Source organism: Mixophyes fleayi, chromosome 8 (genome assembly GCF_038048845.1).
Source record: "Mixophyes fleayi isolate aMixFle1 chromosome 8, aMixFle1.hap1, whole genome shotgun sequence".
In the NCBI taxonomy this organism is placed as follows: Eukaryota; Metazoa; Chordata; class Amphibia; order Anura; family Limnodynastidae; genus Mixophyes; species Mixophyes fleayi.
This window is the reverse complement of record NC_134409.1, coordinates 83,934,687-83,949,947: the sequence shown is the minus strand read 5'-3', so window position 1 is coordinate 83,949,947 and position 15,261 is coordinate 83,934,687. Positions and strand designations below refer to the sequence as shown.

Below are 15,261 nucleotides of genomic sequence, written 5' to 3'. Positions count from 1 at the left end.
TTGCAATGCATGTAAATCTATGTTTTGGTAAACAGGTTACATCCTGATTCTAAAAATAACCTGTGTCTAAACTGTATAAAAGGCATTGGCTTGTATTGAAAACGTGTTCTTCTTGCTTCTGACCTGATCATTGGTACCTCCAACCAGTGTGAGAGCAAATAAACATCTTGCTTCAAAGACCTGCTTGAAAACATCTTCAATATTGCTGTATTCCTGTGACCTGCAGATTAGACCCTAAATCTAATCTGTTCTCCGGCTGATTCTGAGGTTGGACCAAGCTATTCCGGTACCACTGCTCTTCCTGCTACCCTGCAGCCCTGGTCAGTGTGATAGGTCAGAGGGGATCCATCCAGCACCCCTGATCCATAGTAAGAGGTCAGGAGTACCAGTCCAGATGCATCAGTGACAGGGTATACTCGCAGCGTCAGTTACCCAGAAGAAACCTGGTTCTGGATGCCGGTATAGGAGTCCAGTGGTGGCAGCCTTTGTAAGCCCCTCCTACTGTGGCAAGAGGGCGCATTTGGGATAACGAAAGGGAACGGTGGCAAAGTAAGCCCAGCCAGTTCCCAGCAACAACAGTCAGGGTGGCATAGGCGGTCCATCCTGTCACACATATTAATAATTACACATTCTAATATATCGGAGGTAAGGATGCCAACTGGAGGACGCCTGACATCTTCAATATTCTGGCACTGGTAATAACTAGGGGAAGTTTTTTTTTTTTAAAGTTTTACACAAAAAAAACGGATGGAAAGGCTTAAGAGACGAAACACTACTTCTGGGTCAATGTTTTCTCTTTGTTTTGACAAAAGATGTCTAATTGCAGTGTTCTCCCTAGATTTTTGCATTAAATGATGATTCAGCTTGATCCAGAGACTTCTGGCATTAAACGGCAATACGATTTTGGTTGCCTTTCAAATGTACTGCTGTAACAAAAAAAAAAAAAAAAAAGGACATGCCTTGTTTAAATGGCTTTGCCAAAACACACGCTTTACTGGATCATCAAATCTTCTAATTTATGTTTTTTATGCACTACGAAAAAAACTGATCCTGAATGGTTTTCATTTCTTCATTTCTCTGGTGTCCTCAATATTCATAGTGGCTCTTATAGCATTGAGAAGCTTCACTGCAGTGAACTTAAGACTTCCATCATTTTCATTAGAGGATGAATTATCTAGCTACCATTCCTCAGGGGTCACCTCATCCTCACTAGACGCTCCTCCCAAAGACACCGGTGTACTTGGCTTACTGGGGCACCTGTGAGACTTCAACTCTACCCGTTCTTCATAATTCTTAAAAAGTGAATATCATTTCCTCTGTCAAATTCTTCACAATAACTGAAGATTCATACTTCATAATCCAGATATTGTATGCCATACCTTCACAAAGTAAGTTACCTCCCAATATCTCTCAATCTCATTATTAAACTCTGCAGTGGTATAGCATGTTTTATATGGGGCAATCTCAGCTTCACTTCTGGCAATTTGTGTATGCTTTTACATTATAATTATTTAGACTTTTACGGAAAAAAAACATATCTAGTATTTCATCATCATCATCATCATCAATTATATAGCGCCAGCAGATCCCGTAGTCCTTTACAATTGGGAACAAACTGTAATAAAACAATACTGGATAATACATTCAGAGAAGTAAGAGGGCCCTGCTCGCAAGCTTACAATCTATTGGACAATGGTTTGACAAACAAGGGTAAGTGCTACATCATATTGAATATTTGTCCAGCTAGAATGTAAAGGTTACAAAGTATTAAGTGGGCTGTATGTTCAGTCACATAACTATGTTGGCCAGAAGGTTGTCGTCTTGTGCTACATGTGTAGAGGGTAGTAATAGGGTAACCTAGGGAGATTAATAGGGTGGTAGAGGAATATTATAAACTAGTCTGAAAAGTTGGGTTTTCAGAGAACGTTTTAAGACTAGAGAAAAGTCTTAATGTGCGAGGAAGGGAAATCCATATAGAGTGGGTGCAGCCTGAAAAAAATCCTGTAACCAAGAATGGGAGGAAGTGATGAGAGTGGAAAAGACGCAGATCTTGTGCAGAATGGAGGTGAGGAGTTGGGAGATATTTTGAGACAAGTGAGGAAATGTATGTCGTTGCAATTTTGTTGACGGCCTTATTTGTTAGTAGAAGAATTTTCTATTGGATTCTTTGAAATGCAGGCAACCAATGTAGAGAGTGGCAGAGTGGCTCAGCAGAGGAATAACGGTTTGAGGAGATGTAGGTCGGTGCAATTTTGTTGATGGCCTTATATGTTATACCCTATTCATACTGCACCAAAATCCCGGGTTTATGCCTGGGCGAGCTCAAACGACCCGGGTCTTGGTGCAGTATGAATGGTACAAATCAAAAATCCCGGGTCTAAAAACCCGGGTCTTCAACCCGGGATTTATCGAGGGGTAATTCCCGGGTCGGACCCGGGTTGCCTGCACTATGAATGGTGCAATCCGGGTTTTTCAACCCGGCTTGCACAGAAAACAAGCTGATTGGCTGTCTGCCTGTCTCTGGAGGATGATGTCATGGGTGGGAGCCCGTGGAAGGTGGAAGGTGGATGGTGGAGTGCAGATCAAGCTGAAGCAGAATTGGAGTTTGTTGGAGAAAATTGCTTTTATTTCACTGAAAAAGTGTGTATTAACAGCAATTATGACACACTGGATGGAGGAAGAGGTGCGTGAGCTGCTGAATGTCAGAGGGGAGGAAGAAATTCGAAGGCAAGTGACTGGGACTGTGAAGGATGCCACAGTGTACTACAACATCGCCAAAATACTCACACAACGTGGCATAAAGAGGACACAGCAACAAGTCCTGAACAAATTGAAGTCCCTGAAGAAGCAGTACACTAAAGTCCATGACCACAACAGGCGCAAAAGTGGCGCTGCAAGAATGGACTGGCCCTTTTAGGACCAGTGAAATATGGTCTTTGGACATTCTCCTCTGACGAATCCAATAGCACTGTCATCTTCTAGCAATGTGGATGCGGCTACACCAACACCACCAAAGAGCACACAGACAAGCGAGGCCGCAACGGTAATAGAAGATTCTATAGAAGACACCCCAGAACTGGAATGCTCTGCCACAACAGATGACCCCAACATTTCTTGTGACGAACTGAACGATTCACAGCCATTCACTGCTGCGCAAGTCATTACTTTGCAAGAAACGCAGCCAGAACCAGTGCCGGTGTCAGTCTACGCCAGGTCCCAGTTTACGCTCAACAGTAAGTATCTTTCATAATCTCACATAATAACCAACTATATATACATACCAATATATCTACATAACTGCCAAAAACAGAAAACTATATCAACAAAAATCCCAAAAGACAAATATAATACACTCCAAAGTATTAAAACATTAACACGCATATGTTGCAGTGCAAAACTACTGGGCAAGAGGGAGGAGGCCTCAAGCACATATCAGCTTACAACACTGCTTTTTTGTTCTGCCACATTATATATTCTAATGTATGTTTTACTGTGGGTTTTTTTTACGTAGTTTACAACGTTCCTAAAAAACGCAAAGGGCCCAACAAAATGGAGCAAGCAACTAAAACAATGACAACTGTCATGATGGATCAACTGCGGGAGATGGAGAGCAACATGAGGGAACACGAGAATACACAACTGCAGCGTTTCATGGACAATGAGCGGGATCTCCAGGACTCTTTCCTCATGCAAATCATGAGCATGCAGGAACGCATGTTACGCGAAAATCGTGACTGTATGATGGGATTCATGGACAAACTCCTCTCACGGGTGCAGGCACCTCCTCCAAGTCCTTACTATTATGACGGACATTATTCTATGTACCAGCGGGGGCAACCCATGTTAGGCAACAATAACTCTCCAAACCCGGTACAGAATACACAACATGCTCAACCTATGGGTAACCCCAACATAGAATACCCACCTGGTAACCAAACCACTCCACAACCAGAAATGCCACAATATCGGCAATTGTAAGAATCATGTTTTATGGACAAATGTTTCACAGTTAATTGTTATCATGTATGTTACGTGTGATCTGGAAACACGCCGTTAGCTTCACATATTACGTGAAAAGCAAATTTGCACTTACTGTTTGGGCACATTTGTGTCTTCTGTTTACTACTTGTGTATATATTTATTTATTTTTCTACATGCAAGTAAGCACTTTTGTATTGTGTCATTTTATATTTTTGTGAAGAGACATATGAGGAAATATGTACAAAACAAAATACGTGAAATAAACATTTTTTTTTTTACTTTTACATTTGTGTGGTACATTCAAACAAGTGAGGTCAAATTTTCAGCCAATGAAACTGCTCTGGTGATGACTCCCACAAATTGCCAGGGCACAGACTTGTGCAGTATGAATGGGGTCAACCCGGAAATTCCTGGGTCCGAGCTGCAGTATGAATGGTGTTTCTGAGCTGGGATGCTCCGAGCCCCGGCAAAAACCCGGGATATTGCCGGGGCGGCAGTATGAAATCGGTATTAGAAGAATTTTAGAGTAGAGATGTAGACTGACAGAGTGACTCAGCAGGCGAAAAACGATTTGCAAGGTAAATCAATCTAGCCGCTGCGTGCAAAATAGATTGTAAGGGCTTGAGTCTGGTTTTGGGAAGACCAGTAAGGAGGGAATTACAATAGTCGATGCAGGAGATGATGAGAGCATGAATTAAAGTTTTTGCAGTGTCTTGTGTGAGATATGTACGTATTGTGAAAGTAAAAAAATTGGATGAAATCGGCTAAATTGATTAATATTGGTTTACAATGCGATTGCATGCAGTATGCCACATGTAATGACGCAATCGCATGGCTTAATAACACACTCACTTACATTTTTACTTGTAAATAGTACACAGTTTCTAATAGTTCCAATTCACACTTGATCATTTAATAAATTAATTAAAGGTTATTTATACAGATAATATTAAAGAAAAAAAGGTATTAATGGTTCAGGTCCTCTAAAATGTAAAAAGTTTGGATTCATATCAAAGCGTATCTCACCCGCATTACCCCGGTTTAAACAAAGTAGCGATCGCATCTAGCGATCGAAAAGGTATGAACAATATGAGATTAATACACAAAAGCACTCTTCTTATGGGTCAATTTAAACTGGTTCTTCGGCGGGAAAACACAAAGGCAACAGTTGGAGTGAGCAGTCCCGTCCTTTTGGAGATGATCAAATCAACTGACCTATGACCAGCTGTCTACTGGAACATCTTTAACCCTGGACCAATGAAGACTTCTCAGTGTTCCGTGTATATTCTGTGACATTATCAGTGTTTTTTTCTAAACTTAACGTAAAAGCAGTCTCTTTGCCAACAGACATCAGGATTGATGGGCTGTTCCTGGATCCTGTGCAGTGTATGCATCAGTTGTACTTATTATTGTTGTGTTCTGCTTAAATTTCGCTATTAAATCTATTTTGTGCTTTGGAACCACAGTAATTGCATTGGACAATATTTATTGATAATGACTATATGAACATTACAGTATTCTGGAAATGTTTTTTAGATGTATGCAGCATGATGTAAATATAGAGTTGATGTGGGGAACAAAGGATAGTTGTGAGTCAAGGATTACATCTAGGCAGCTAGCTTGCGGGTAGGATTTATGGTCATGTTATCAACAGAAATAAAAATGTCAGGCAGGAAGGCAATAAGTCACTTTGTTTTTTAGAAAAATGTGCAGAACATGGACATAAAAATGCAAGCTGCTCTCAATTTATCTAAAAGATAAATCCCATCCATGGAATGGAATATTTACCCCAATAGTTACATAACCATGAAACATGGTAAACTATTCATCAATATTGGCTTCACCAAGCAATACCCAAGGATTCTTATGAATAAAGTACCTGTCAGTCATTGAAAAATCTTTATTCAGTGAGAAGGGCCATACAAATATAATTTAAACATTATCTGTAGTGTTCCCAAATCAGAGAAATATCAAGTATTTAAAAACAGTTTTAATGTGTTTATTTTATATGATAGCAGACAGTACTTACATTTTTCACATAATCTTCCAATGGCTGAAAGAAAATAAAAGCAGGAATTATAGCAAGACAAGTTTATTATTATTGTTTATCCTAGTTCTATATTACAAAAAAACCCAAAAACAATCCACATGTATAGTGTATATATGTATCTGCAGTGCATGCTGGTTATATACAGTACAATAAATATTGCTTTTACACATATGGACTACGTTCCATATGACTCAATGACAGTTCACAAATCAGACTTCACATGCACAACAAGAACACATTCTAAAATAATGACAAGCTTTTGTGAGCACTGTGTTTGGCTAGCAATTGTAATTACCTGGCTGCTGATATCCATAAAGCAAGCAAAGAATTATTCACAGAAAAGTTTTAGTGATTTGGCTAAGGTTTCCATTTTTTTCCTCTATGTGTAGTGTGATGATTTGTGAAGAAAATGATAGTATGGTTACATTATGCATCAAAATTACAGCTTTGTGCAACCAAACTGACACATAATGCAATCACCATAGAACAGCAGAAACCGAAATTAGGCATTCTCAAAGCCAGACATCAAGACCTATTTCCATGTCTGTAGAGATTATGGAGGAATTATGGTTATAAGGGATAACCCATCACATAATTGTGTGGAATAAGGCCTAAATCATAACTGCAGTATAAATATGGTACATCAAATGAAACCATTGATAAATTGAGCTACTAAAGTGTAAAATGTGAAGTCAGGGAGTCTGTTGTGTGTGCATTCGGTGGCTCTGCACATCCAAGTGTTAGAAGATAGCAGTGTCACCTGTGGCAGCTTCAAATGCCCCTGCGGTGAGCTATATCCTGGCCTAGGTTGGAGTTTTGGTTCAAGGAGACCATGTGCTAACTTGGCTATATTTTATATAGACAAAAATAATTCAGTTTCAAATATGCCACTTAAAATCAATAAAAGTAGTGATTAACCACATATTTCTCAATAGCATGAGGGCAACTCATATGTCAAATTAAGAATTCTGCCACAACGAGAAGTTGAGGAAATGAGTATAAGCTCAAATAATACCCTGTACCTAGGCCTGTTTTGCATCAATATAAGGGTAAATAGATGGGTATATTCATAAGTAATCTATTAATAATAAAGTTGGGTCTGTGTGACACTCCACAGAAAAGTTAGGTCACATAGTAGAATTGGGTAGTAAATCAGGCAACAATGAAATGGTGATTGTAAAAAAGTGTAAGAGACCACAATCCCCCTGGAGGTTGGGAAAAGGTAAATGTGTCTTTAAAAAGCGGAGACTAGTTACATCAAATTGTCAGCTTCTTGGGAATACAGTCTAATTGAAGGACTGCCCACCTTTTTTGCCTACCCTCAGGCATACAGATTATTATTCAGAAATAATGCTCTGTACTTTCATCCTATTTGTTTTTATAACGGTTTGCAAATTTTTTTTTGTATGCCAAATCTTTATCCAATTGTTTTTTTTTTATTATATGTAAGCATTGTACCTTTTGTATATTAAATCTAAATTTAATAGTTCTGTCCTTACTGCTCTAAACAAATCCATTGCCTGTTTAAAAGAGAGATTGCTTGGCTGGGGTTAACTTTAGAAACCAGAATGTGAAGGGTTAACCGTTTAGTTACCAGAGGACCGAGTGTATGCACAATTGGATACTTGAGTCATAGGTTTGCTATGGCCCTTATACGTAGCTGTTGGCGGATAGGTGTGGAAGTGGGTGTCTGTGTTGGGAAAGGAACCAGTAAATCTGTAGCCTTAGAGAAAGAGGAGTGTGTGAGATTTGGGCTGGAATCTTGTGTTCCCTTACGGTAAGCTTCCAAGTCAGGTGTGCACAGATGAAGGGGTCCAGGGGCAGTTTCCTGACAAAATATAGGTGATATACAGTATGACTGCTGCAATATATCATAACATATTAAATCAGGTAGTAGCCAGAGGGGTTTATCCCTGACAATGTCCATAGAAACATTTCAAAACATTAAAGTCTTTGATCACATATATACTTTTAATAGCAACAATATGGCCACAAATATAATCAAACATATAATCCTTTTTGTTTGTAAGGGTTTTGCCGTTATGCACAAAACGGATTACTGCCTGCAGTTAATTTTTCTCCCATTAGATGGCACTAACTTTCACCTACTACTTTCATTAGAGAAAAAGCATCTGTATTTCAAATAAAGTAATATTTAATGTCTACAATAGGTTTCATATTTTAAAAGTGTGCAAAGAGTAAATTACACTTTAATATACATACCTGTAGATACAAATAATATAATAAAATGTAAATTTATAAAAAAAAAAATATGACATACACTGATTTATTCTAGCAAAACAGCACTATCATTTTTATTTTTGTAGGATGTAGATATGTTTTTCCAGTGGAAACATAGCTATATCTTTTTTTATTCACGTTCATGATGGCTAGATTTACTTTTTTCCCCATGTGATAAAGGCATTAAAAGCATATGTACACCATTGTTGAACAAAAGCAATAATAAAAATACTGTGTATAATATTTTAATATATACAATTAATTTTCATTGACGTGACTTATTTCTTTATAGTTGTTAAAAATCTAAAATTTTGAAAAATACTTACGGATCATACATCTTTGGGCTGTCTCATAGATGCAAAGAATATCTACCAAGCCCTGTCTGGTAGACAAGCCTTATAGTAAATTCATTTTTATTCATCCTTATATTTATTTACCTCTTGATCATGTCAAGTGTTTTAGGGCTCCCACCTGTTTATCATCTTCATGTTCCTCTATTCATGTGCAAATATCTGCTCACATGTCCTATATTTATTTGAGGTAGATGGAAGTATTGTCTTAATACATTTTAATGGAAGCACAATACCTGTGTGATCCTTAAACATATATTACCAACTATTGAAGCACTCCTTTTATTTGAACATAATTGCAACTAGATTAATACTACTGCAAAGTGGTTCTTTGACAAAATATTCTGTGAGTTCTTTGCATTTTGCAAGATTGGCAACAAACCATTTTATAACATTCAAGGAGAGTTCACATATGAATACATTTGTGATAGAATTGTAAGAGTATTTAAAGATATTTATTTCTTGAGAACGTGTAATGCATCACCCTCCCGTGACTTCAAAAGGAGGAGAGGTCTGAATTTTGTGACTGGACAGTCTACGTAAGAATAACTATTTAAGGGATCAGTACAGATGGATTTCCAGAGGAAACATACAGAAAATATGGTTTAGTGAAATGCAACTCTACAAAATCAAAATTCAAGTAAACTTATCTAAATATGTTATACAAATACAATATTTTATATAGATATATCAATCTTACTATAGCTGTAAAAACAAAAATTGAAAGATCTAACAGATGATTCTACAAAATGAAGGCATTTAGAGAGTTAACAGGCATCAAGTTTAAAGAAATATGTCCATATGGGGCACTCCTCAGAACAGATTCTCAATATTTATGAAAGTTGTTTAAAATAGAATACTTTATTGGTATATTATAATATAAGGAAGCCAGCGAATTATAAAAAAATGAAAGTGAATGTTTTCCAAAGTACAAATCAAACAGTTAAAAACGCAGCCATTTATATCTCCTGGATTGGCCGCATTTAATGCCATTGAAATCAATATCCTTCCAAGGCTGCTCTACTTCTTTCAGACTCTTGCCTTCCGCATCCCACCATATGTTTTTAAATTTCTGCAATTCCACGTATCTAGATTTGTCTGGTCGGGTAGACGACCCAAAGTCCCACTTAAGGTTCTTCGGAGATCCCCGCGGGGAGGAGGCTTGGGGGATTCCTGATTTCCAAAGATAATATCTCTCCGCCCAACTCGCTCAGTGTGGCTTGTGGTCCGGTCCAACGGAAGCCAGGGTATGGTCTAAAATTGAGGCTGAGGGTCTGGGATTACTCTCTTTATCTTCTCTCCTGTGGCTCACAAGAGCTCGTCGCTCTAAAAGATTGCTGCTCCATCCAATATAGTCGCACACTCTCTATCCATTTGGGACTCATCATCCCAGAAATTTGCCTTGTCTCCCCATCCCTCCCCGGTTATTCCACTATTCAATTCTCCGGAATTTCCTCCAGGACTTCTTCATAGCGCATTCCAGCTGTGGTATTAACGGGGAGTCATTTACCTTAATCCATCTAACCACCTTTGCAACTTTTCCTCAGTTTTCTGAAATTCAATCACATATCCACATCTCCTCAAAGCACTTCTACCAGTTTTTGCAGCTTCGCCACTTTCATAGTGTTGTTAAAGATCGCATTTTATCCCGACCTCTCTCCTCATTTGAAGCCCTCTGTCTACGGCAATCTTCAACCAAAGGTCTAATTTCAACGCTTTACTACGAACTTGCCCCTCCTCTTCAACTTTTAGAGCTCCCCATGAACTGGCTTGGGAACGGGACTTTGGTGAGGAGCTCTCGGAAGAGGAATGGTCTGAGATATACGAGAATGTCGCCTCTAGTTCCATCTGCGTTAGAATCAAAGAGATCGTCTACAAACTGCTATACCGATGGTACTATGTGCCTTCGCGGCTTTGCAGAATTATCCAAGACTCATCTGATCGGTGCTGGCGAGGGTGTTCCCAAGAAGGCACATTCCTCCACATATGGTGGTCGTGCCCAAAACTATCAGGCTTCTGGGCTGAGATTAGAGGCCTGATTAATTCAATTCTTCAGGTTAACATTCCCCTGGAGCCCAAATTCTTTCTACTCCCTTTGGGGGCTCCTTCGGCATCCTGACTCGAGAACAAATTGTTTCGGCAGCTACTTGCCAAATAGCGGCAGATTGGCGTAAGCAATCTCCTCCCTCCTTGCAGTCCATAATTAATAGAATTTGGCAGACTCAACAAATGGAGTATATGACCATTATTATTCGGAACTCTTCAAGAGCTTTCACCAAGGTTTGGGACCCATGGTTAGCCTCCTTTCAAGCATGCCAACCCTTTACATAACCCAGTTCTAACACCTTATTTTTTTTTTATTTTTTCTTGGACCTCTTTCCCCTTACACTGGATCTAGTCACTTCTCTCGCTCTCCTTCCTTTTCCCTTTCTTCTTTCTCTCTCTATACCCTCTTTTTCCTTCTTTCAACAAAATCTACGGGTCAGTCGCTATTGTTAAATTTAAAGGTTCGGTTGACTTAGCGTTTCATATGTTCTACGCTGGTCGTTGATTTGGTTACTTGTTTATTTTTGATAACTGTATTCACTTTGTCAATCGTTCTTTGTTGTTATCTTGACCTTGCAAAATAAAACTTTAAAAAAAAAATAAAAAAAATGCAGTCATATACTGCTACCACCTCACTACGCTCTAGTAATCTCTATATAGTGTATATTTTTCAAACGCCAGTATTATTAATTTCAATATGATAAAAGGATGCTAAATATTTGAATGAAACTTCTTCCCAAATGGTGTAAGTTATTGCGCCTCCGGGAATAAACCACCTATACTATTGATTATATTGAGTGGATTTGTTTTATTTTAGACCTGGATCGAATTTATTCTCAAACAAATAGTTGAGCCATAATCGGAATTATCTACCAGAGAAAATACACATATTTCTCAGTGTGTTTCTATATATATAGCGCCTTAATGTATCGTGACCATTGTAATAAAACAGGTTAATTTCATCCCCAATTTGTTACATATATAGGGGTAACTTTCAATGTTAATAAGTTTACAGGATGAATATTAAGTAGATACACTTTTTAGAAAAGATGTAATCAAGCCACAATCGTATTGACCCCTTAATAAGAGTATATAACTGCTGATTGTTATGTTCCTGGCTCTGACTACATTCCGATATACAATATCTCCGTATAGGTTAATTCCGCATCTACAAATTACTTCTAATACCCTAGTTAGTAAATGGTATAAATATGTTCATAGGATATTCCTCTTTTACCCTGATTTTTATAAGCAGACATCCAAATGAATAGCTGAAACAATTTGTTCTTGTCTGATTCTAATTGGATTCCTTCACATATCGTATTTTTTGCACCATAAGACGCACTTTTTCCCCCAAAAAAAGTGGGGAAAAAAGTGTGCGTCTTATGGAGCGAATACCTGGTTGCCGTGGGGACACTCAAGCATCCTGCTGCCAGGTGTCACGCTGTAGGCCTATGAAGGCTGAAGATAAATAGACACTAACCAGTATTAGCGCAACTAGTCAAACAGGCGCGGAGTCTAACGTGCCCCTGGTGTTCACCAGGGACCCCCGCAAGGAGGTTTGGACTTCGCAGCAGAGAGCACGCAGGTCGCGGTCCTATTAACCAGTTACCAGTGTAGCGTAGAGAGGTCAGATGGTTCCGGGTCACAGCAATCAGGTATATCAGGTACAAAAGGGAAATCCAGTAGAGTAGTCGCCAAGCCGAAGTCACGGTACAGAATGGGTAGCACAGCGAAAGAGGATGTTCGCCAAGCCGGGTCACAACAGTAAACAGGAAGCAGGATACTCAGGGAAAACAAGGGAGTGTGGAAGCCAGAAACACTGGTGGTGAACCTGTTACTCTGGCACCCTAATGGCGCCAGAGACAGGTTTAAATAGAGGGCTGACTGCAGTGATTGGCGGAGAGGAGGAGGCGTCACAGAAAGGAGAAGCGGCGTCCCGTTGCCTAGCAACGGGACTGACAGGGCGCATGCGCCCGAGTATCCGGAAGTTAGTCCCGCGGCAGCCGACAGAGAAGTCAGACGTCCGTTCCCCATCTGACAGGGAAGCAGCGGGGACGGCGTCTGACAGTACCCCCTCCCCTCCTCCCTCTCGGAGAAGGATTAACTTTCTTCAGAAATTTAGCAAGAAGGCGAGGAGCATGGAGATCGGCCTCCGAGACCCAAGATCTCTCCTCAGGACCGTAGCCCTTCCAGTGTACCAGGTATTGAGGTTTGCGCTGGAAGAAACGTCTCTTCAGAATCCTCTCGATCTCGAATTCATCACCTAAAGATGTCTTGACAGGTGGAGGAGGAACAGGTTCTTTAAAAAATTCGTTGAGAATTAGAGGTTTCAGCAATGAAATATGAAATGTGTTATGGATCTTGAGAGACGGAAGTAATGAAAGCTTGAAGGAAACCGGATTGATTACTTGTGCTATGGAAAAGGGACCAATAAACTTAGGAGCCAATTTCATGGATGGGACTTGAAGTCGAAGGTTGCGCGTAGACAACCAAACACGGTCTCCTACCCTCAGGACTGGAGCAACTCTTCTATGAAGATCAGCCGCTTTCTTCTGTCTCTGTACTGAAGTAGACAGTGCTTCTTTGGTTTGAGACCAGATTTGAGAGAAGTCATGGATGAGAGTATCAACCGCTGGTACTAGAGAAGAGGGAGCTTCGGATAAGAAAGGAGGAGTGGGATGTCTGCTGTAGATAATGAAAAATGGAGAACGTCCAGAGGAGGAATGTAGAAGATTGTTGTGGGCGAATTCGGCCCAATACAGAAGATCATTCCATGTCGTTTGATGATCAGAAGCAAAACACCGTAGGAAACACTCCAAGTCCTGATTCACTCGTTCTGTTTGTCCGTTAGTTTGGGGGTGATATCCGGAGGAAAATTTGAGACTGACTCCAATCTTATTACAAAAAGCTCTCCAGAACTTAGCGACAAATTGTACTCCTCTGTCAGAGATGATCTCTTGAGGACATCCATTATTATTATTATTATTAGTATTTATTTATAGGGCGCCACTAGGTATCCGTAGCGCCGTACACGGACAGACAGAAACGCGGTACAGGGTGAGACAGCACGGAACAGTTAACAAAAAGCACAGTAACTCGGAAGCTCAAAGTACAGCTAGATGAAAGGTGAGAGGCCCCGGGGGTAGAGAGAGGGGTAGAAGGGCTTCACGGAAAAGACAAGGAGCTGGAGAGCAGAGTTAAGGTGGTGGAGAACAGGAGGAGAGGAGGCCCTGCTCGAAGGAGCGTACAATCTAAGGGGAGGGTAGGACGGACAGAGACGCAAGGGTAGGAGGAGGAAAGAGGGAGAGCGGAGGCAAGGACGGAGAGGGGGGAGAGGAGAGAGGTAGGTGGGAGATGGGAGGGAGGGCAGTTAAGTGGGGGACTGGAAGGCTATAAAGGAAGAGGTGGGTTTTTAAGGCCCGTTTGAAGCTGGACAAGTTGGGTGAAGTTCTGATGGAGCAGGGGAGCTGGTTCCAGTGGAGGGGGGCAGCACGGGAGAAGTCTTGGATGCGAGCATGGGAGGAGGTGACCAGGGGGGAAGAGAGGCGTCGGTCATTGGCCGAACGCAGAGGGCGGGATGGAGCATGAATGGAGATGAGGCTGGAGATGTAGGGAGCAATGGAGTTGGAGAGGGCCTTGAAGGTAAGTGTAAGGAGCTTGAATACGATTCTGTAGGGGAAGGGGAGCCAGAGAAGGGATTGGTAGAGGGGGGAGACAGAGGAGGAGCGGCGAGAGAGGAAAATGAGCCGAGCGGCAGCATTAAGTACGGAGCGAAGGGGAGCGAGGTGAGAGCGGGGGAGGCCAGTAAGGAGGAGGTTGCAGTAGTCTAAGCGGGAGATAATAAGACAGTGGACAAGAGCTTTAGTGGCATCTTGGGAGAGGAAGGGCCGAATGCGTGCGATGTTGCGCAGCTGGAAGCGGCAAGATTTAGCAAGAGAGAGAATGTGAGGGGCAAAGGAGAGAGAGGAGTCGAGGATGACGCCGAGGCAGCGAAGTTGTGGAACAGGGGAAAGAGAGGAGTTGAGTACAGTGATAGAGAGGTCGGAAGGGCAGGGGGAATGAGCGGGAGGAAAGACAATAAGTTCGGTTTTCGCAAGATTAAGTTTAAGAAATTTAGAGGACATCCAGGAGGAGATGGCAGAGAGGCAGGCGGACACCCTGGAGAGGAGGGAGGGAGAGAGATCAGGAGAGGAAAGGTAGAGTTGGGTGTCATCCGCATAAAAGGTGGTACTTGAGACCAAAGGAGCTGAGGAGTTTGCCCAGGGAAGAGGTGTAAAGAGAGAACAGTAGGGCTCCGAAAACAGAGCCTTGGGGGACCCCTACTGGAAGGGAGGGGGGGGGGGGGAAGAGAGATCCAGAGGTGGTGACAGAGAAGGAACGGTCAGCAAGATAAGAGGTGAACCAGGACAGGACGGAGCCAGAGGGGCCAAAGGATTGAAGGGTGTGGAGCAGCAGCGGGTGGTCAACTGTGTCAAAGGCCGCTGAGAGATCCAAGAGAATGAGAAGGGAGAAGTGGCCCCTGGCTTTGGCAGAGAGGAGATCATTGGAGACTGTGGCCAGGGCAGTTTCAGTGGAGTGGAGAGGGCAAAA

The 15,261-nt window shown here is 41.3% G+C and overlaps 1 protein-coding gene and 1 long non-coding RNA gene across 2 annotated transcripts in view; one reads left to right on the top strand and one right to left on the bottom strand.

The window, feature by feature from the left end:
* The window catches only part of LOC142099401 (uncharacterized), a 174,978-nt gene that overhangs the window by 100,440 nt on the left and 59,277 nt on the right, over nt 1-15,261 (top strand). The gene's annotated exons all lie outside the window — the stretch shown is intronic.
* Nucleotides 1-15,261, bottom strand: part of PHF5A (PHD finger protein 5A) — a 59,751-nt gene that overhangs the window by 21,089 nt on the left and 23,401 nt on the right. Inside the window, exon 2 of the mRNA XM_075182819.1 lies at nt 6,011-6,034. Within this exon, the coding sequence (XP_075038920.1) occupies nt 6,011-6,034 (24 nt within the window). The remainder of the gene's footprint in view (nt 1-6,010; nt 6,035-15,261) is intronic.